Source organism: Lepidochelys kempii, chromosome 10, assembly GCF_965140265.1.
Source record: "Lepidochelys kempii isolate rLepKem1 chromosome 10, rLepKem1.hap2, whole genome shotgun sequence".
Classification (NCBI taxonomy): Eukaryota; Metazoa; Chordata; order Testudines; family Cheloniidae; genus Lepidochelys; species Lepidochelys kempii.
Window position 1 is genome coordinate 51,165,522 of NC_133265.1, and position 23,662 is coordinate 51,189,183.

The 23,662-nt window shown below is 41.3% G+C and overlaps 1 protein-coding gene across 3 annotated transcripts in view; it reads left to right on the top strand.

Annotated features, from left to right (window-relative positions):
* Positions 1-23,662, top strand: part of ACSBG1 (acyl-CoA synthetase bubblegum family member 1) — a 68,938-nt gene that overhangs the window by 41,224 nt on the left and 4,052 nt on the right. For 2 of the 3 annotated variants that reach the window (XM_073303550.1, XM_073303552.1), the window contains exons 7-13: positions 2,188-2,337; positions 5,630-5,806; positions 6,464-6,645; positions 10,385-10,618; positions 11,712-11,929; positions 19,152-19,291; positions 20,906-21,152. In XM_073303550.1, coding sequence (XP_073159651.1) covers positions 2,188-2,337; positions 5,630-5,806; positions 6,464-6,645; positions 10,385-10,618; positions 11,712-11,929; positions 19,152-19,291; positions 20,906-21,152 — 1,348 coding nt within the window. The remainder of the gene's footprint in view (positions 1-2,187; positions 2,338-5,629; positions 5,807-6,463; positions 6,646-10,384; positions 10,619-11,711; positions 11,930-19,151; positions 19,292-20,905; positions 21,153-23,662) is intronic. The other variant, XM_073303551.1, reaches the window with a different exon arrangement.

Genomic DNA, 23,662 nt, shown 5'->3' on the forward strand with positions numbered 1-23,662 from the left:
ACACTTAACTATACAAAGACACATAGATATCAAGAGTGTGATATACAAAATGCAGAGCAATAATAAGAAAAATTAATTTGCTGTGTAAAGAAGAGCTTATTTAATCATATACATTTGTTATTAAATAACAGTAAACAGTAGAGATGAACTCACACTGAGTTCCAAGTGTCTGAGAACTTTGAAAGAGATAAATGACCTGAAGTTTATATTTTCTAATAGTGGAGGACAAAATGTAACTGAAAATGCTACTGATGTAGTGACCGATCTGCCACCTTTTTTCAGTGAGAGAGCATAATTGTTACATCAGTTGTGATGATAAGAATTGGCAGTTGCCATATTTGTATTCCATACAGAGACACTCAGAGATCGAATCACCAATGGTAGAGATAGTTGTGTATTAGTTTTGATAAAAACCCAGTCACATAAAACACAGGCTATTGATAGGAGAAGGTTTGTGTGTAACAGATTGATAGTTGAGATAATTGTACAGTAATGAGCAGTTGCTGCAGCTACGACAGACTCCTAGTCCTCTGGACAGTGTATTTCCATAAATCTGTGTGACTTTACCCTTCAGTCTCTGTGGAATGGAAACACTATCCTAGTGCAGGTGCTGTTCAAGTAAACAAAGCCTAGGCAACAGGCGCACAGAGATTAATGCCTTGTGGTGTGAAAGAGAGTAAGGTCAAGAATACAAGGCATGAAGAGTCAAGTCATATAGGAACAAATCCGGACCCCACACCATTGCCAGTTGCTGTGGCATTGATGCAATCCACTATGTGGGGAGAAGCAGGATGTGAGGAAACCATGAAGGTGTCCACACCCTCTATATGCCGTGAAACTGTTGTCTGTGGTGGGCTCCTGCATGCTTTTACAGGTGGGAGTTTGGAGGAGGGATGGGGCATGAGTGGTGTGTCAGTGACTAAAAAGGAATCCCAAGACAGACTCTCCCATGGAGGGGCAGCTCCCCTGCCATGAAGAATACTACAGGTTAAATGCTGAGGTACTGATCACAGAGTGCATCCTGAGGGGAAGGATCCATCCTTCTCAACTATGTAAATTCTCCCTTGCCACTGCCACCCTAAAGCCCAGTTGCTGATTACAAGCTTGGTGCAGTGTCCAAGTTTTGCCCGTAAGTCAGTAGTGGGGAGATTCCTTGCCAGGTATAGAACTGGGGTGCTTCCCTCAGTCACTGCTCATATACAGCTGTGTAAACATTATATGAATAATCCAGTCTTTCAGTGGGAAAATAACCCTTTTTGGTTTTCTTTCCCACATGCTGTGACTACCCCACTCCGTCACCTATTAACATTGAAATAATGGGATCTTAATGTGTATATGTTACATTCAGACCCATATAAATGCATTGTGCCGACACATATCTGATAGTAATCAATAGAACATATTGGCCCAGATTCTCCATTCTGCTAAGGCAATTTTGTGTTGCACAAAGGGACCATATGCTTGCAGCATAAATTAGAGTAGAACCGCTCATGCTCTGCCTTGTTCAGGGACTGGATGGCCCTGAATCAGAGAGCTTCAGCCAGCTTCCTGCATCTGCTCATCTTCCCTAGATAGTGGAGAACTAAGGCCATTGTTCACACATTTAAATAATAAGAATACTTGGCTTTTACATAGAGCCTTTCATTCTAGCATCTCAAAGTTCTTTGCATATAGACTAGACAAGAAATAATCTATTGGAAATCCAACAAAATTGGACAGTTTACTTAGTATTTTAACTATAAGCTGTGATACAATTTACTTTAAATATGAATCAAAACCATTTCTAACGTGAGCTCTGAATCACATTTTCAGCCCATGTGACTAGAAAAGTGAAAAGGAATGTTATTCCCTAAGTAGTCACCTAAAGAATTAATAAAACTTCACTGCCTTTGCACACTCCACTTTTAATAGCTGTATGTTGGGGTGCTGATGCAAAACTTTTGGGATAACTTGTGGAGAAGGGACTGTGTGACATACAGATCAAAACTGTGGTCCTATATTGGGCTTAGACCCCTCAGACAGGCGAAATTCCAATTTACCTGAATGGGAGTATTGCCTAAGAAAGGTCAGAAGAACCAGGCCCATCTTAATTTTTCTGTCCTTTTTCCAGACTCTTAAAATATTGCAATTTCCACGCTTTCTATTAGCTGACTCCTTGAATTGTTTTTTCCCCATTTCATTTTGTAGATGGAAGAATTTATGGAGTTGGGAAATGAGATACCAGATGCTACACTCAATGACATTATTAGCTCTCAAAAGCCAAATCAATGTTGTGTGCTAGTGTACACTTCTGGAACAACTGGGAAGCCAAAAGGAGCCATGTTGAGTCATGACAATGTATGTACTCTAGACACAGCTTTATGATAAAGCTTTTCAAAGCATGAGGGTGTTTATTTCTGTGCTTTAGAACAAAATGGGATCATGGTGGAGTCTCCAAGCACTGTGGCACTCTGTTTTAAGGACGGAATAGCAAAAGAAATTATATCCAAACTATATATTTCTGAGAAACTACAAGCTCTTCTCATAGCTGAGTTTATAAATGACTTTCTCTGGTTCATGCAGTTGATTGTGTGATAAAACACTGTTAGCACAAATATCTTCAAATGACCTCTCAAGATCATCTTCAAAAGAATCATACACCTTAGGCAGCCAATGTCACAGCAGCCTGATATTAGAAGTTTTTGCAAGGTTTTATTAAACTTGGCCCTTTATCTGTAACATTATTACCTTTCCAAGTTACATTCATTTTAGTTCCTCCTAATTTAGTAAAGAATAGGAAAAGTTTTGTATATTCTACAGCCCTCTTATTCACAAAATCCGTGTCTATGTTGCTGCAAACAGCCAACTCTATAGTGCCAAAGAGAGTCAAAAAGCCAAGCGGAAAAGAGACTTTACACAAAAGTCTGCTTACCACGGGCTAGAATGTGGTTGGCTCTTACATGGCTATGCAGTGCGGGAAAGGATTAAGGAACTTGCGTGAACACTCGTGTAGCCCATAAAAGAGCTGGCTGGAATTGCACCTTCTGCTCTTGATGGAGCACAGGATCTGATAATGAAAGCAATTCACCCTAAAGTAGGGAGTAGGCAGAGCAATATCTGGAAGTAGGATATGCTGGACATGATGGACCAAAGGTCTGATCTGGCATGGCAAATCCTGTGTTCTTCTGTCTCAAAGGAATCTGGTACAGATTTTATTTTGCTGTCAAACTATTTCTGGCTACTGTGCACAAGCAGGCTATTTTTATGCTGATCAACACAGTGGAAAACATCCTTTGCCTGTAACTGTACTGCTGCCTTCTTTAGTCAAAAGAAGTTTTCCTCTGCCCTTATTCTAAACCTGTGCTGGGTCAGGCTTTCATCCCTTTCATCCCCACCCTGATCTGACGTGTGAACATAACTGCGTGTTGAGGGATTTTTGGATGCTAAGCTGATAATGCAGCTACATATTTAGAAAACATCTTGTCAAGCCTCTTTGTACTCTTTTTCCACAAGCGCTTGCCCAATATTGCCTTCTGCACCTAGGGCAGCCTCCCTGAACCTATACACCATGGCTAGTATTCCTAATGATAAATACCACTGGTGATCCTGAATGAATTTGTGTAAGCAAATTACCCCTTCTGTCATGCGAACTCAGTGTTCTATAGTATTTATTGCTGTTTTGTTTCAAATGACATCCTAGAAATGCTGTGCTGATGAAAGGTGACAGACTAACCTTCCTGGACACGGGAGTCCTCTTTACCCAGAGCAGGGCAACACACAGGCACCAACTTTTCAAAATGCTGGGGGGTGCTGGACCCTCAGCTCTGCCCCAAGCCCCATCCCTACTCCATCCCTTCCTTCAAGGCCCCACCCCATCCCGCCTCTTCCCGCCCCTGCTCCACCCCACCTCTTCCCACCCCCACCTCTTCGCACCTAGTTCTGCCCCCTCCCTGAGCGCGCCGCATCCTCACGCCTTCCCCCCAGCCTCCTGCATGCTGTGAAACAGCTGACTGCGGTGGGTGGGAGGTGTAGAGATAGAGGGGGAGGCGCTGATCCATGGGGCCTGCCAACGGGCGAGAGGCGGTAAGGGGGAGCTGATAGGGGGGCTGCCGGTGGGTGCTCAGCAGCCACCATTTTTTCCTGTGGGTGCTCCAGCCCTGGAGAACCCACAAAGTCAATGCCTATGGGGCAGCAGCACAAGCAGAAACAGTGCAAGCTTCCCCTCATGGATCTCCCAGTGTTCCTCAAGCCTGACTGGGAAGGGCCATCTTTAGGAGTGAAATGGGGAAATGGTCTAAAATAAATAGGTGAAATTCAATAAGGACAAATGCAAAGTAGTACACTTAGGAACGAATAATCAAGTGCACAAGTACAAAATGGGAAATGATTGTCTAGAAAGAAGTATTGCAGAAAAGGATCTGGTGGCTATAGTGGATCACAAACTAAATATGAGTCAACAATGTAATACTGTTGCAAAAAAAGCAAACACCACTCTGGGATGTCTAGCAAGAATGTTGAAAGCAGGACACGAAAAGTAATTCTTCTGCTCTACTCAGCACCGATAAGGCCTCAACTGGAGTATTGTGGCCAGTTCTGGGCACCACACTGTGGGAAAGATGAGGACAAACTCAAGAAACTTCAGAGGAGAATAACAAAAATGATTAAAGGTCTAGAAAAGCTGACCTACGAGGAGAGATTGAAAAAATTGGGTTTGTTTAGTCTGGAAAAGAGAAGACAGAGGGGAGACATAACAGTCTTCAAATACATAAAAGCTTGTTATAAAGGGAAGGGTAATAAATTGTTCTCCTTAACTACTGAAGACAGGATAAAAAATAATGGGCTGAAATTGCAGCAAGGGAGATTTAGATTAAATATTAGGAAAAACTTCCTAACCATCAGGATAGTTAAGCACAGGAACAAATTACCTACAGAGGTTGTAAAATCTCTGTCATTGGAGGTTTTTAAGAACAGGTTAGACAAACACCTGTCAGAGATAGTCTAGATAATATTTAGTCCTGTCTCAGTGCAGGGGACTGGAGTAGATGATCTATTAAGGTCCCTTCCAGTCCTACATTTCTATGATTCTGTGAAGGTGTAGTTCAGTTCCTTTGTCTGTTCAGTCCATAGGCCCTCTGGTGAGGTTAATTGTGTCAACAATACCCATTGTGTATGTAAGGCAGGAATTGTAGTGCTTACAGTGCAGCAGGGGGAAAACAGACTGCCACCAATTCATTATATTCCTTGCAGTTCATTTGCTCTAAATAGGTTGTTAAAGGTAGTGATATCTCTAACAACACATGTGTATTATACAGACAGAGTCATAGTTTACTAACATAACAGGACTGGCTGCTTAAATTGTATTAAAATAATATTTAACATCTTGACAGGTTTCAGAGTAGCAGCCGTGTTAGTCTGTATTCGCAAAAAGAAAAGGAGTACTTGTGGCATCTTAGAGACGAACAAATTTATTTGAGCATAACTTTTCGTGAGCTACAGCTCACTTCATCAGATGCATTCAGGTATTTTCCACTGAATGCATCCGATGAAGTGAGCTGTAGCTCACGAAAGCTTATGCTCAGATAAATTTGTTAGTCTCTAAGGTGCCATAAGTACTCCTTTTCTATTAACATCTTGTTATTTATGTGAACAGATAACCTGGACAGCAGCACACGCCAGCAGAGCTGGGGATATGCAACCAGCAGAAATCCAACAGGAGATTATAGTCAGTTACCTCCCGCTCAGCCACATAGCTGCTCAGATATATGACCTCTGGACTGGAATCAAGTGGGGAGAGCAAGTTTACTTCGCTGAGCCAGATGCTTTAAAGGTACCTGTAGTACTTTACATATACATTTAAGGTAATTTTTTCACCAGCAGAAGCACTAAGTAGAGCATTTGGTTTTAAGGAGATGCAGGCGATAATTGCAAGTTTTGTGTAACCATTCTGGAAAAGTGAATTGAATGGGAGATGTAGAGCCAATACTCCAGTGACCTAAGGCCCCATTTTACCCTAACCCAGAGCCATGCCTAGAACTGTGTTCCGTCAGCTCCAAAACCACAGGCCTCTATCACTTTAGCTAAAGAGCTCCTCTAACTGATAGCAATAGTGGATCTCTTACCCTCTCTGTACACAAAGTTAGTTCATTACATTATAAAATGAAAAAATAATATAGCCAGAACCCAAGCTCTTTTTAAGGCAGCAGCTTGAGGATTCCCCTGGCACAGGAGGGAGTGTAAGCAATGTTCCAGGTAGGCAGGATCAGGGGGGACAGAAAGGAGGAGTAAAGCCACCTGTGCGCTCCCCCAGCACATACACAGTTGTGTCAAGCACTGTTCTAGTTCACCTGGAGATCTAGCTGAAATAATAGGCTCTGACTTCAATGATATTATACATATAAGTGCTGCAAGACGTAGTTCATTAGGAAGAAAAAACCCTCCATAACACCAATCCTGACTTTCGCAATATATTCTCTTATTTTAACAGGGCAGCTTGGTCAATACACTGAAAGAAGCACAGCCAACATCTCATATGGGAGTTCCACGAGTATGGGAGAAAATCATGGAGAAATTAAAGGACACGTCTGCTCAGTCGGGATTTATGAAAAAGAAAGTGTTATCATGGGCCATGTCCATTAGCTTAGAGAGGAACCTAAGCTGCTCAGGAAGGTACACTTAGTAACAAATACTACTTTAGCTATGCCCAAAGAATCCTATCTGCCCTCAATTATCCCCAAGTAGCCCCACTGACTTCATGGGGATTGCCTTTCTGTTCTCACTAGCACAGATATTTTACCTGGTAATTGGCATTCAGCACTGTAGTTTTATATTTTGGTAGAAATCAGTGGGGGGAAGAGATGTTCAGCAGCATCTCGTAAAACTGATCTCGGGTTCTGCTGGGGTATCTAGTTTTGACTGGATTTTTAAAGATAGATGGATTTCTGCCCTGGGCTTTACTATAGTTTTCCACTGGAGATTTTCTCCACCTTTGTTGCAGGCTTTGGCATCCATTCCAAGTGTATCAATGCATTTTTATCTGATTTCCCAAGGTCATTAAACTCATTGCCAGGTGATGTTGTGAAGGCCAAAACTATAATGCAATTAAAAAAAAATTAGATAAGTTCATGGAGGATAAGTCCATCAATGGTCATTGGCCAAAATGGTCAGGGATGCAACACTATGCTCTGGGTGTCCCTAGCGTTTGTTTGCCAGAAGCTGGGAGTGGATGACAAGCGATGAATCACTTGATGATTGCCTGTTCTGTTCATTGCCTCTGGAAGACAGGATACCGGGCTTGGTGGAATCATAGCAGATTAGGGTTGGAAGAGAGCTCAGGAGGTCATCTAGCCCAAGCCCCTGCTCAAAGCAGGACCAACCCCAACTAAATTATTCTAGCCAGGGCTTTGGCAAGCCGAGCCTTAAAAACCTCTAAGGATGGAGATTCCACCACCTCCCTCGGTAACCCATTCCAGTGCTTCACCACCCTCCTAGTGAAATAGTTTTTCCTAATATCCAACCTAGACCTCCCCCACTGCAACTTGAGACCATTGTTCCTTGTTTTGTCATCTGCCACCACTGAGAAAAGCCAAGCTCCATCCTCTTGGAACCCCTTTCAGGTAGTTGAAGGTTGCTATCAAATCCCTCCTCACTCTTCTCTTCTGCAGACTAACTAAGCCCAGTTCCCTCAGCCTCTCCTCATAAGTCATGTGCCCCAGCCCCCTAATCATTTTCGTTGCCTTCCGCTGGACTCTCTCCAATTTGTCCATATCCTTTCTGTAGTGGGAGGTCCAAAACTGGATGCAATATACCAGATGTGGCCTCACCAGTGTTGAATAGACAGGAATAATCACTTCCCTTGATCTGCTGGCAATGCTCCTACTAATGCAGCCCAATATGCCATTAGCCTTCTTGGCAACAAGGGCACAGTGTTGTCTACTGTAATCCCCAAGTCCTTTTCTGCTGCTTAGCCAGTCGGTCTCCACTCTGTAGCACTGCATAGGATTCTTCCGTCCTAAGTGCAGGACTCTGCACTTGTCCTTGTTGAACCTCATCAGATTTCTTTTGGCCTACCCTCCAGCGTATCTACCTCTCCCCCCCAGCTTAGTCATCCACAAACTTGCTGAGGGTGCACTCCATCCCATCATCTAGATCATTAATGAAGATGTTAAACAAAACCGGCCCCGGGACCACTGGGGCACTCCGCTTGATACCAGTTGCCAACTAGACATCGAGCCATTGATCACCACCCACTGAGCCTGATGATCTAGCCAGCTTTCTATCCACCTTATAGTCCGTTCATCTAATCCGTACTTTTTTAACTTGTTGGCAAGAATATTGTGGGAGACCGTATCAAAAGCTTTGCTAAAGTCAAGATATGTCACATCCATCACTTTCCCCATATCCACAGAGCCAGTTATCTCGTCATAGAAGGCAGTCAGGTTGGCAGGGCCAGCTCCAGGCACCAGGCACCAGCTTTCCAAACCGGCGCTTGGGGCGGCAATGAGAATGGGGCAGCAGTCCGTTTCCCGCGGCGGCTTTTGTGCGGCAGCTCCGCTGCTTTCCTGGGGGCGGTGGCAATTTGGTGGCAACTGCTTGGGGCGGCAAAATTGGTAAAGCTGCCCCTGAGGTTGGTGAGGCATGACAAGATAATAGCCAATGGCTCTGCAATCGCATCAGCCAACTCCCTCAGATGCATTAGATCTGGCCCCATGGACTTGTGCATGTTCAGCTTTTCTAAATAGTCCTTAACCTGTTCTTTCACCACTGAGGGCTGCTCACCTCCTCCCCATACTGTGCTGCCCAGTTCAGCAGTCTGGGAGCTGACCTTGTCTGTGAAGACTGAGGCAAAAAAAGCATTGAGTACTTCAGCTTTTTCCACATCATCTGTCACTAGTTTGCTTCCCCCATTCAGTAAGGGTCCCACACTTTCCCTGACCTTCTTCTTGTTGCTAACTCACCTGTAGAAACCCTTCTTGTTATGCTTCACATCCCTTGCTAGCTGCAACTCCAATTGTGGTTTGGCCTTCCTGATTATACCCCTGCATGCTCGAGCAATATTTTTATACTCCTCCCTAGTGATCTGTTCAAGTTTCCACTTCTTGTAAGCTTCCTTTTTGTGTTTTAGCTCACCGAAGATTTCTCTGTTAAGCCAAGCTGGTCGCCTGCTATATTTACTATTCTTTCTGCACATCGGGATAGTTTGTTCTTGCGCTCTCAATAAGGCTTCTTTAAAATACAGCCAGCTCTCCTAGACTCCTTTCCCCCTCATATTAGCCTCCCAGGGGATCCTGCCCATCAGTTCCCTGAAGGAGTCAAAGTCATCTTTTGGCTTAAGTCTGACCCAATATGGCTGTTCCTAGGTTCTTATGTTATCTACAGCGCCCTCAGGATTAATCACTCCATTCCCTCACCAAAAAGAAACAGTTTTATAGAGGCCTGTGGCATGATAGCACTTGACTATGAATTTATGTACAGCAGGGGAGAAGATCCTATAGCGTATGTCTACACAATAAAGAAAAATTCGCAGCTGGCCCAGGCCAGCCAACTCAGGCTCATGGGGCTCAGCTGTGGGACTGTTTCATTGCTGTGTAGACTTCGGAGCTCAGGCTAGGGCCTAGGCTCTAAGACACTATGGGGTGGGAAGGTCCCAGAGCTCAGGCTCCAGCCGGAGCCTGGAAGTCTACACAGCAATGAAACAGCCTCTCAGCCCGAGCCCCACAAGGCCAAGTTGGCTGTCATGGGCCAGCCGTGGGTTTTTCTTTGCTGTGTACACATACCCATAGAGATTCCAAAAAACATTGCATGTCTGTACTGATTTACTTGTATGACTTTTCAGTTTCCCAGATAGGTTTATCAAATTGCCCAGACAATGAGGCTCTTGTTATCATAATGATTGTAGATTTTGGTGGAACTAGCTCATATTTAAGTGATAAAGAATCAAGGAATAGTGAAAATAGTGATCTCCACAATGCATTTCACCAATCCTTCATGAGCCTGCAAAACTGGGGCATCCCTGGTATTTGGAGTTAGTATTCAGGGAAGGTTTCAGAGTAACAGCCTGTATTTGCAAAAAGAAAAGGAGTACTTGTGGCACCTTAGAGACTAACCAATTTATTTGAGCATAAGCTTTCGTGAGCTACAGCTCACTTCATCGGATATCCGATGAAGTGAGCTGTAGCTCACGAAAGCTTATGCTCAAATAAATTGGTTAGTCTCTAAGGTGCCACAAGTACTCCTTTTCTTTATTCAGGGAAGGACATTCTGTAAATGATACAAATGGGAAATAATGTGCCTAGACATCCAAACCCGAATGATGAATGTGTAATTGAAACACAAAGTTGGTTTGTTTTGGAAATTATTTACATTTCCTCTGAATTCCCCTGTCTTTCTCTGTGTTTTTTCCACTCAGCAGTGATTTAAAGCCCTTTCGAACAAGATTAGCAGACTACTTAGTACATGCAAAAATCCGCAGTGCTCTGGGATTTTCCCACTGTCAGAAGCATTTCTCTGGTGCTGCTCCTGTCACTACAGAAACTCTGGATTTCTTCTTGAGTCTGAACATCCCCTTGTACCAGGCATATGGGATGAGCGAGACTACAGGCCCGCACTGCATGTCTGGGCCATATGTTTACAGACGTCACAGGTAATTTTACAGAACCTTTTACATGCAGGAACCAAACAATCCTGCCAACGTGAGAATGCCCATGATGTCTCCTGTTCCCACTGTTTTTCTTTCCCACTCCCTCTTTCACCTTCTTGTTTTTATGGCAGTTTCTGGGTAATTAAGTCGTGATACAGAATTTCACATTATTCTGTGAATTTGCCAAGTCTTTATCTTTGTCTTCACTTTGACTGTGCTCTATCCCACTGTCCCAAGTTGGCTCCCGCATCTACTTAGGTGGCAAAAGCCCTTATTGCACTGGACCCAGCTGCTAAAACTTCTACTTTCACCCATGTCAATTTCTACCACATATTTATGCATTTTTACTACAAAAATCTGCAACAAATTGAAAACAGAAAATTGGGAAAAGACAGAATGAATTGAATATCAAATATATATATTTGATATATATATATATATATTTAATTCAATAAAATGCTCTATTTTTAATGTATGAAAAGCTGCTACTGTATTTTCAGGTTGCTTTGCTGTAAAATTTAGATTCATGTCCCTTGAGACTTGAACTTGAGAGGCGGTGTTGTCTAGTGGATACAGTGCTGGACTGAGACTTGGGAGATGTAGGTTCTCTTTGTTCTTTCCTTTAACTTCCCCATCTTCAAGGCTCTGTGTTCCAGCTCAAGACAGTCTTCATGCCAGAAGCTGAGCATCTTGCTTCCACCACGCTTTGACCCACGGTGTCAGTCAAACCCGGTCTCTTGCACACTGTGCAGAGCACAACTATTAAACCAAAGGGCTGGCCTACTTAAGAGGGAATAATGTGCAAATACGAAATTTAAAACAGAGAAGTGTTTTAATGCTCCAAAAGAAACAAAAGGTCCACTTGAGTAGCAACACAGGGCAAAATCCTCAGCTGGTATAAATGTGCAGAACTCCACTTACACTGCTGCTTTACATCAGCTGAAATTCTGGCCTGTAACTTTCTAACAACGATGGGAATGTGTTTGTTTATACCTTCTCAAGGATTTAGAGATGAGATATTATAAAGGTTGGCTCTATATTTTATCTGGCTTTTCTAGCATTCCTTATGAATCTTTTCCTTCTTGTTCCCTTGTAGCTGTGGCAAAGCAGTGCCTGGCTGCAAAGTGAAACTGGTGAATGAGGATGCAGATGGCAATGGAGAAATTTGTTTCTGGGGAAGAACTGTTTTCATGGGTTATTTAAATATGGAGGATAAAACTAAAGAAGCTATTGATGATGATGGGTGGTTGCATTCTGGAGACCTAGGAAGACTAGACAAGGACGGCTTCCTCTATGTTACTGGAAGAATTAAAGGTAAAAAGCAGTCTCCTCCCAACTTTTTAAAGTAACTATTCAGTGTTGTTCAGTCATACAACAGATAAGCACATAGGAATACCTTATTGGATCAGACTTGTGGTTCACCTGGTTGAGTGTCTCCAACTCCAAGTGCTTCAGAGGAGCCCTCACAATAAGTAGATGTGAGAGAATCTGCTCCCATGAAGGTCTCATCCTTAGAGATTGGCTTAAGCATTGCAACATGAGGTTTTATCTCCCTTCCAATATTCACTTTGTTAGCATTAACAATAATTCTGGATGTTTTGTTATCCATGTAAATGTTCAATCCCGCTTTGAATCTTGCTAAGTCCTTTGCCTTACTGACTGATCAAAATATTCAGACAATAATGTTAGACAATCACTATGTTTTGTATTAAGTCATGAATCATGGGGCTACATGCTAGAAGAGGGTGCCTAATGAAATAGGAAAACTCACTGTACTCTTACTGCCATGTGGGAACTGGACATCTGAGATGGCTGTAAGCTCCGCATTTCCAGACCATTTGAACAATATCCTCTTAGTTTTTGAAGGTAGAAGGATAAGTTAAAACAAAGAGGAATATTTGGGTCTGGTGACAGTATTTTGCTTGAAATGTTGTCCAGGGAAGGTTTTGGTAATTTGTTTGCCTGGAAGCTCACTTCCAAGATACATACTCAGAAGGGTGATATTTTGTCACAGTTCAGATGCTTCCTAAACTACCTTGTGTAATGAGTAACTGTAAGCCCTGAAAACAAGATGAATCATGAGGGAAGTAGCTGCACTTGCTGGTGAATTTGTAACAGGATAACATTACCATGTGCAGTCAATCCTAGTGGGCTTTATTAGACAGTAAAATTAGCCTGCACTGAATGTGATCATTTTGGCCTCCCTTAATTCTCTGTCTTTCCCTTTTCTGGTTACTTTTCCTTTCCTCCCATGTTATTCTTTAACAAAGTGGCCCAGTTCGATTATGTTAATGTTTGCATTGCACTTATACCTTCAGTGATGGGAGTGCCATTTTTTAAAAGAATAAATACTGTAAATGAAAGATAAATTAAGGCTAAGTGAGCCAGTTTGGATAAAATAAATACTGCCTGAATTTCCAGGCAAACTTCAAGTCCAAGTCTAAACCATTTAAAATATATTGGAAGGTCAGATAAATCTCTGCCCTCCCCCCCGCCCCCGCATCCTTGAGCCTTGAACAGGTCTCCTCCATTTGCAGAAATCCATCTCAGCAGGTCTGGCTGGTGTCTTCAGTTCTCATGAGTTCTGGCAGGACTTTCAATGCATCAAGGATGGGAGGGACAAATGATGATGTTTTGTGATATCTCTGACCCAGAGTAGCTCTTAAGATTTGAATAGTCACATGTCAGAGATAGCTAGATAAGAGAACCCCCTTAATGGAACCTCATTGCGGGTGGGGCAGCAGCAGTTATAAAATTACAGGGGCTCTGGTGGGTTTGGAAAAGTTGAGGAGGAAGAAATCTTTAAGGTTTAGACCAACATCTGATTTGTGGAGGGGTGACCATATATTTAAGATATGATAAAGCATAGTGTAGTCTCTCATCCTAGAAATATAAATTGTACTTCATAAAATAATTCTGTACACACATCATATTATCCAGGAAAATAATTGTGGAGTATTGACTGTGCCAATTTATGTGGATTTAGCTGACTGGCTATTGTATATAAAACACACATGGGCCTATTATATACTTTCCCTGCCCTATAGCCTCCAAAGCTGTTACTGAACACTAGTGAAATTAGGACCCAAACCTGTGAGTAACTATTTCCCCTGAGTTCCCTCAAGTGCCACTGAATTGAGTAAAGAAAAGGAGTACTTGTGGCACCTTAGAGACTAACCAATTTATTTGAGCTTAAGCTTTCGTGAGCTACAGCTCACTTCATCGGATGCTGTAGCTCACGAAAGCTTATGCTCAAATAAATTGGTTAGTCTCTAAGGTGCCACAAGTACTCCTTTTATTTTTGCGAATACAGACTAACACGGCTGTTACTCTGAAACCTGAATTGAATAAAGCTCAGTAGCAAATGGGATCAGGTACTAAGCTACTGAATGTGCTACCTTTGTTAAGCTTTTCCCCCTTCACGTTTTTAAAAAACTGATAACTATAAAGATAACTATTTTTGTATCACTGAGACAACAGATTATCACAGTTAGGGAGTTTGAAACAAATGCTGATCCATGAAGTATAGGATATCTCAGAGGGGGTGTGTAAGGAGCAATAAGCTGGTTTAAAAGTAAACACTGAATATCAGAGGTAACCTCTTTCTCCTCTCTATTCTACTTTCTCCCTATCTCACAACTCACTGCCAAATGGTAGTTTTACCATAACACAGCACACAAGTCAGACAATCTAATGTTTCTTGTAAGAAATAAGACACGTCAGTTTTCCATAACCTTTTCTTTCCTTCTCATTTCCTCTGTTTCCTTCTTAGACTCATCTGTTTACCAGACTTAATATCTACTCAATATGCAAATTCTGATAATCTCCAAAAACATAATTCCACTGAAACAGTTAGTCAAGTTTCTATCATCTTATTGTATTCAATACCACAAATTTTGGCAAAGAACCAAATTAAAATACAGACAAGAAGCCTCTTAGTTAATACTGAATATGCTACTGTCAACTAAGAAATGGATTCAGCAAATACTTACAGGTGCTTACCTTCACGTGCAGCAGTAGTACTACTGACTTCCATGGAAGTACATAAGTAAAGTTGAGCATTTCCATAAAAGTGTTTCCAGGATCAGGTCCCTTAATGTAGGGCTTTCAGTTACAATAGTACACTGAAGTCCATTTGTCTGCACTCTTCTGTACTGAGTGCACGGTAAATAGGCCTCATGGCCTGTGATGGGATGTTAGATGGGATGGGATCTGAGTTACCCAGGAAAGAATTTTCTGTAGTATCTGGCTGGTGAATCTTGCCCATATGCTCAGGGTTTAGCTGATCGCCATATTTGGGGTCGGAAAGGAATTTTCCTCTAGGGCAGATGGGAAGAGGCCCTGGAGGTTTTTCGCCTTCCTCTGCAGCATGGGGCACGGGTCATTTGCTGGAGGATTCTCTGCTCCTTGAAGTCTTTAAACCACGAATTGAGGATTTCAATAGCTCAGACATAGGTGAGAGGTTTTTTGCAGGAGTGGGTGGGTGAGATTCTGTGGCCTGCATTGTGCAGGAGGTCAGACTAGATGATCATAATGGTCCCTTCTGACCTTAGTATCTATGAATCTATGAGTACATTATTTCTTAAAATGTTTTATGTATTTAAAATGACAATTTATTTTAGGCACAGGCAGAGGACACAAGTTTAATGCAGTGGAGCCCTCGTTGTTTGCTTATGGGATGGTGCAATGTATTGAGAATTGTAATAGTCAAAGAATTTTACTTTAATAGACAAGTATCAGAGGGGTAGCCATGTTAGTCTGTATCCACAAAAACAGTGAGGAGTCCGGTGGCACCTTAAAGACTACCAGATTTATTTGTGCATTAGCTTTCATAGGTAGAAAATCCACTTCTTCAGATGCATGGAATGAAAATTACAGAAACAGGCATAAATATATATTGGCACATAAAGAGAAGGGAGTTACCTTACAAGTGGAGAACCAATGCTGAAGGCCAATTTAGTCAAAGTGGATGTGGTCAACTCCCAATAACTGATGAGGAAGTGTCAATACCAAGAGAGGGAAAATTGCTTTTGTAGTGAGCCAACCACTCCCCATCCCTGTTCAAGCACAAATAGATGGTGTTATGTTTGCAAACGAATTGTAGCTCAGCAGTTTCTAGTTGAAGTCTGTTTTTGAAGTTTTTTTTGTTGAAGAATGGATACTTTTAAATCTGTTATTGAGAGCTCTCCTACTGGGTTTTGGATGTACCATTCCTGATGTATGATTTGTGTCCATTTATCCTTTTACGTAGAGATTGTCTGGTTTGGCCAATGTACATGGCAGAGGGGCATTGCTGGCACATGATGGCATATATTCCATTAGTAGATATGCAGGTGAATGAGCCTCTAATGGTGTGGCTGCTGTGGTTGGGTCCTCTGATGGTGTCACTAGAGTAGATATGGGGACAGAGAAGGCAACGGGGTTTGTTACAGGGATTGGTTCCTGGGTTAGTGTTTCTGTGGTGTGGTGTGTAGTTGCTGGTGAACAATAGGCTTTTGATGTAACTTTCTGTTTCCCAAACATCATGTAATCAACTACATGGATTAACATAAGGTAATTTGCAAAAAGAAAAGGAGTACTTGTGGCACCTTAGAGACTAACCAATTTATTTGAGCATAAGCTTTCGTGAGCTACAGCTCACTTCATCGGATGCATACTGTGGAAAGTACAGAAGATCTTTTTATACACACAAAGCATGAAAAAATACCTCCCCCTACCCCACTCTCCTGCTGGTAATAGCTTATCTAAAGTGATCACTCTCCTTACAATGTGTATGATAATCAAGTTGAGCCATTTCCAGCACAAATCCTGGTTTTCTCTCCCCCCCCACCCCCACGCGGGTGGCCCCACAGTACGCCAACATTTTTATGGCTGACTTAGAACAAACGCTTCCTCAGCTCTCGTCCCCTAATGCCCCTACTCTACTTGCGCTATATTGATGACATCTTCATCATCTGGACCCATGGAAAAGAAGCCCTTGAGGAATTCCACCATGATTTCAACAATTTCCATCCCACCATCAACCTCAGCCTGGTCCAGTCCACACAAGAGATCCACTTCCTGGACACTACAGTGCTAATAAACGATGGTCACATAAACACCACCCTATACCAGAAACCTACTGACCGCTGTTCCTACCTACATGCCTCCAGCTTTCACCCTGACCACACCACACGATCCATTGTCTACAGCCAAGCTCTGCGATACAACCGCATTTGCTCCAACCCCTCAGACAGAGACAAACACCTACAAGATCTCTATCAAGCATTCTTACAACTACAATACCCACCTGCGGAAGTGAAGAAACAGGTTGATAGAGCCAGAAGAGTTCCCAGAAGTCACCTACTACAGGACAGGCCTAACAAAGAAAATAACAGAACGCCACTAGCCGTCACCTTCAGCCCCCAACTAAAACCCCTCCAATGCATTATTAAGGATCTACAACCTATCCTGAAGGATGACCCAACACTCTCACAAATCTTGGGAGACAGGCCTGTCCTTGCCTACAGACAGCCCCCCAGCCTGAAGCAAATACTCACCAGCAACCACATACTACACAACAGAACCACTAACCCAGGAACCTATCCTTGCAACAAAGCCCGTTGCCAACTGTGCCCACATATCTATTCAGGGGACATCATCACAGGGCCTAATAACATCAGCCACACTATCAGAGGCTCGTTCACCTGCACATCCACCAATGTGATATATGCCCTCATGTGCCAGCAATGCCCCTCTGCCATGTACATTGGTCAAACGGGACAGTCTCTACGTAAAAGAATAAATGGACACAAATCAGATGTCAAGAGTTATAACATTCATAAACCAGTCGGAGAACACTTCAATCTCTCTGGTCATGCGATTACAGACGTGAAAGTTGCGATATTACAACAAAAAAAACTTCAAAACCAGACTCCAGCGAGAGACTGTTGAATTGGAATTCATTTGCAAATTGGATACAATTAACTTAGGCTTGAATAGAGACTAGGAGTGGCTAAGTCATTATGCAAGGTAACCTATTTCCCCTTGTTTTTTCCTTACCCCCCCCAGACGTTCTTATTAAACCCTGGATTTGTGCTGGAAATGGCCCACCTTGATTATCATACACATTGTAAGGAGAGTGGTCACTTTAGATAAGCTATTACCAACAGGAGAGTGGGGTGGGGGGAGGTATTTTTTCATGCTTTGTGTGTATAAAAAGATCTTCTGTACTTTCCACAGTATGCATCCGATGAAGTGAGGTGTAGCTCACAAAAGCTTATGCTGAAATAAATTGGTTAGTCTCTAAGGTGCCACAAGTACTCCTTTTCTTTTTGCGAATACAGACTAACACGGCTGTTACTCTGAAATAAGGTAATTTATCCATTAAACAGTTCATATACTGTTTACCACAAACTTTAAAGAGACATATAGACAATGACATTATTTCACCCAAGATTTCATCTAAATGTTAACATTCCCTTTTGATCTCTGAATCAGTAGCTATAGTGATAGACAGGAACTGTCTGTTTACATGTCTAACATCTAACAAGATATAAGTAAACACATACAATTAGTATCACCTCTAATTTTCTAACAATACAGGTTTGCATTTCAAAGTTCCAGCCTACCTAACATGTCTCAAAAGGTTGACCCTGGGTCATTTAGCCTGCAAGCTACTTAACCCTTTCTGGCCATGTCACAGACTTTTTTTAAATCATTTTTTAAAATTTGAAATGACTCTTCACTTTAAAATGTCCTTTGTTTTTTAAATAAAACTAATCAAAAACATTTTAAAATGGTCAAAAAACAAAACAAAACATTTTGATTTTGAAGGAAACAAAATGCTCAGAATGGAATGACATTGTGACTTCTTGATTCGCTGAAAATTTCAAGGAATTCAGTGGTTCATTTGACCCCAAACAATTATTAATTATTATTTATTTTATTGGCAGCAAACCAAGAAATCTATTATTCATCCAGCCCTACTCTGGACTGCCCCAGTTACTCCCTGGCTGTTCCGTGCCGATCTGCGTCTTCTAAAGATCCATCTCCATGTGCTTGCTTGTGCTGACCTGCCCCCTCTGGGTGGTTTTAAGGTTGCTTTTTATTATGGTGCCAGCTGTGAAAGGGATTTTCGCAGTTTCGCAACACTAGAGCACAAAGAGAATGAATGCCAGATAGCACTGAAGGGAGCCTAACTGCTGAAAATCCCAGGTTATCAGTAACACCTCGAGAGTCATAATTAATCTTCAGTTAACCAAGAGTTTAGGTTATCTGCAGTCTGGTATAAAGGGTTTTGCTTTGTATGCACAATAGTGTGTGTTTGTGTTTGTTACAGAGGGAGAGAGAGTGCCCTCTAGGGATATTGCAAAGGATATATCTGGCTTTCAGGAAGGTTAATTTTCACAGCTAAACAAGTTTTGTTCTCTTTGAAAGCTATTGGTATTCCTATTATCTTCTATTAGCAGGAATGTGATAAATGGTTCAGCCCACCTCTTAGGCAGCTGTGAGGAAATTATTTGAATTCAACTAATAAGTTTCTTTTTATGCCTAGAGTTAATTATTACAGCTGGAGGTGAAAATGTGCCTCCGATCCCAATTGAAGATGAGGTCAAAAAGGAACTGCCCATTGTTAGCAATGCTATGTTGATTGGAGATCAAAAGAAGTTCTTATCAATGTTGCTGACCTTAAAGGTAAACTACTCTTACTGCTGATTTTGACAAAATCACACCCCACTAAACTCCTGAGATCTAAAATCTTCTAGATACCTTGTTAGTTTAATGAAGCCTGAAGTCTAGGGGTGAAAAGACTTGAAACTTCCTGGATATTTTTCTGGTTTGAAAAATAGCAAGTGTGTGTGGTTCCACATTGGGAAAAATGTTCAAATTACAAAGTCTGCTGGCTTTACTCACGCTGGTAGATTTGCTGTGAGCAAGCAGGATTTGGCCCTTATGCTGTATAGCAGAAAAAATACTTCACATTCATTTCTAATATTCTTCCATAAACAAAACAAGACTTACTTTCAGTCTAAAATTCAAATTCACTTGCATTAAGAAAAACCTGGAAGAGCAGAAGTGAGGTCTCCATGAGAGTTCAGCATTTGCCTTCTCTATAATGGGCTGTTGTCACTCTGCACAGGCAGAGTCCTTAGAATTTTAAAGTCTCAATACATAAAAAACAAAAGGCTACACAGTTTCATAGCTACTTACACAAAAGGCTTTTCTGGCCATGTTTTCTCATTACAATTTATGCTTAAGACAGAGAATGTTTACTTTCTAACAGACCCTATTTTCCACCTATTTGTTCCTTTTGGGAAGAAATCAAAGAATGAATTTAGGAACAAGATTATGAATAGCTGAGCTACAGGATCAAGCCCAACTGAAAGATTGTCCTTTGTTAAAATGCAAATATTATAGTAACAGAATGAAAAAAAGGGCCCAGTATATTATTATATAAAATTTCTTGTCTCGGGTGTCCCAGGGTTAGTCACCCTTTATATTTATTATCTCTGTCACTGATTCCTCCCCACCACCAAGTGTAAAAAATATATATTTTTTCTAATTTTAAACAGCAGCTCTGTCTCGAGAGATCAAACAGAACTATACAATTTTCAGTAAGCCATTTTTATAAACAGCATCTTGAATACATTTCTTGAAATAACAATGCAATTGATTTGGAAAAACACAGGGTATGTCTACAATGTGATAAAAAGCCCACAGCACCCAGTCTGAGAGCCTAGATCAGCTGACTTGGGCTCCAGGGCTTGGGCTGCAGGGTTAAAAATAGCAGTGTAGAGGTTTGGGCTTGGGCTCAAGCCCAGAGTCTGAGATTCCCTCTCCCTTATAGGGTGTCAAAGCTGGGCTCCAGCCCAAGCCCAAATGTCTACACTGAAGTTTCAAAGTGCTGCATCCTGAGCCCCGCAAGCCTGAGTCAGCTAACTCTGGCCAGGTCTTTTAATGCAGTGTAGACATACCCACAGTGCTAAACTTATTCAGAGTATATACAGAGCTTTTTCTATGTTAAATATTTTGACATGTTTCAAATGTGATCATGTCACATACATGACGATCACATATTAGCCAGCCTGTTTGCGTTGTGTGGCCAAATTGACAAACTATCTCTCATCTAGCAAGAGTCCACAAATGGTCCCATTTTGTAGACTTAGGACTGCAGTTTGGACTGTTTCACTTAAGTTTTGATACTCTGAGCTGCCCTCAAATCCCACTGGTTTGAGTGGGGATTGAGGACACTTAGTGCCCTATTGGAGCCAGCCATTAATACTGAAACTCTGTCACTTGATATTGTAGAGTGCTCTGGACCCAGATACATCCGATCCTACTGACAATCTGACAGAGCAAGCCAGAGAATTCTGCCAGAAAATTGGCAGCAAAGCCACTAAAGTGTCAGAGATTGTGGCAACAAGAGATCAGGCTGTTTACCAGGCCATTCAAGAAGGAATCGACAGAGTCAACATGAAGTCCACTGCCAGTGTTCAGCATATTCAGAAATGGACAGTCCTGGAAAGGGATTTCTCCATTTCTGGTGGAGAATTTGGTGAGACCTCTGCATACTAATCTATACTGAGATACTAAGTGAATACAGGAGGGGTGTGGAGTACTGTAAGATTGGGATTTCTATTTCTCAGGAATGGTGGAGATGGGAGTTATATAGCTCTTCCGAAACAAGTGACAATTCTCTGATAGCAATTCACACTGTCAGATTACAGAACAATGATATTGATACAATCTTAGGGATGTCAACCACTCCAGGATAAAATCAATTCATATTACAATTTGAAATTTAACCCATGGTTTGTGAAATATGGGAGCTTCATAAAAACCTTAATATAACATACTGGTAAGTTATCCTTGATCAATTTTTTTTTAAATTAAGAAATTCAAGAAGTCCTACAATTTTGGTGCCAGAGAAAGAATCAAAAATACAAAAAAAATTATATAATCTATATGCCAACCTATTTAATAATTGTTAATTGTGTCCACAGCTTTTTCTCTTTTTAGAAGAAGGTAAAATGAAGTCAGTTTAATCAGAGAAAACAAAATCTTATTGTAACCCTTGCTTAAAAATTAACCAGGAAATCAAGGTCATTTGGCAGCCAAGGCCTGTCTTTTGTGGGGAGGGAAAATTATGAGCAATAATTAAATAAATAAATATATGTTGGTGAAAGATGTTCTAGTTTCTTGCTTCACCAACTTTAACTTCTAACTAATGGAATACAGAATATTTATGCGGACCCCTGTAGGTATTTAAAGATGTATTGTGTGCCCAGGATCCTAGGGGAGCCACACTGAGGTAACTCAATTCAGGCAAACTGCAAAGAATGGGGCAGGCAATCCCCAAAGCTGGTGGATATTCCAATACTTAGATTTACCAAGTCAGCACAAAACAGCTTCTATAATACCTCACTGGTTACCCAGAAGCCAATGATACAGTTCCCTTAAAGTAACTCAGCCTCCACCCAGACACCCAAGTCAAATATGATGAGGATTACTGAAAATCTTATTCATCATATAAGAAAATTCTACCAATCCCAAAAGATCAGACACATTACCTCCCAGATTAATGAATATTCCAGTAAGTGTGTAAGGACACGCTTACAGCCAATCCTTATTAACTAAACTCAAATCTATTAAAAAAGAACATATTGGTTAAAAGATCAGTATACATGCAGACATGAGTACCATTCTGAGATCAGTTTTATAGTAGAGATGGTGAGCGTTGTAGTTCAGAATTAGTCCAATGTTCATATTCAGGGTGATCCAGGCAGGACTGGAGATGATTTATGACTCAAGCTTCCCCACATAAAGCATCAAGCAGATCTGAGATAAAAATGATCAGGACCCCAGACATCTTTATACAGTTTCAGGCCTTCTCTTTACAGCATGGAGTCCTTAAGCGAACAATAGGCAATCAGAGAGACTTTGAAGTAGACCTATTTCCTAAGCATCACCGGTAATTAGCTACATGGATTAACATAAAGCAATTGCCTGTTTTCCAACATTCACAGAGAGATGAATACAGTAATATTATTATTTTTACAGTTCATTTAAATGTTAAGATCTCCTTTTGATCTCTGAATTAACAGAATACAGCATAGACAGGAACCGTTTGGTTACATGTTAACCTCAAACAAGATATAAGTACACACATACAATTAGTATCACCTCTAATTGCTAATAATACAGGTTTACATTTCAAAGTTCTAGCCTATGTGACATACAATGGCCCTAATTACCATTTACATACTTTTCTAACATGTCTCTAAAGGTTGAATTTGGGTCATTTATCCTGCAGGATGCTTACCCTTTCTGGCCGTGTGTCACATATTGTATGAAAGATTTACACTGTTGCCAAATACACAGAAGATCTAGTAAAGGAAGAAAGGGACCATGTCAAAGGTGGGAGGTTAATATACATGTGGGGGGTCTGTTTCTGTCAGTGTTAGTTTCTTCCAGGTTATAATCTTAGCCTTGAGCAGCATCTTGGATAATACTGTCTAGCGGTAAAATTTTCAAAAGTGCCAAAGTCACATGCCAGTTATTCAATACCAGAATGATTTCCGATCAAGTGAATTTGAACTGTGCTAGTGGATGAAAAGTTTGAGGCCTTGATTCCTTCATTCACAACATTATTTCAGAACAGAAAAATTCTGTATTCTAGTTTGTGGCTGAACTGAGATGTCGGAAAAATAACAGTGTGGTATCCATTACATTCTATTTCTTTAATAATGCAGACAGCATGTCGTCCTTCCTCTAACCTTATAGGGTTATAACAATGGGGTGTCCTTTATAGGAATGCGGTTCATGTTTACCAAGTAGATAGATATGACTTTTTTCCAAGAAGCTGATTTTTTTAAAATAAAGTGTCTTGGGCATAAATGAATTGTGGGGCCCATCCACTAGGGCCTACTGGAGGTTGTTGCAGTTGTTTGGGAAATAATGCGTGCATTTCTACAGCCCTGATGACTTATTTCTTTCCACTCAAATCCATCCACACCATAGCTATAGTTACCTTCCCTGTCTACTACATCTCATCCCACTGACTTA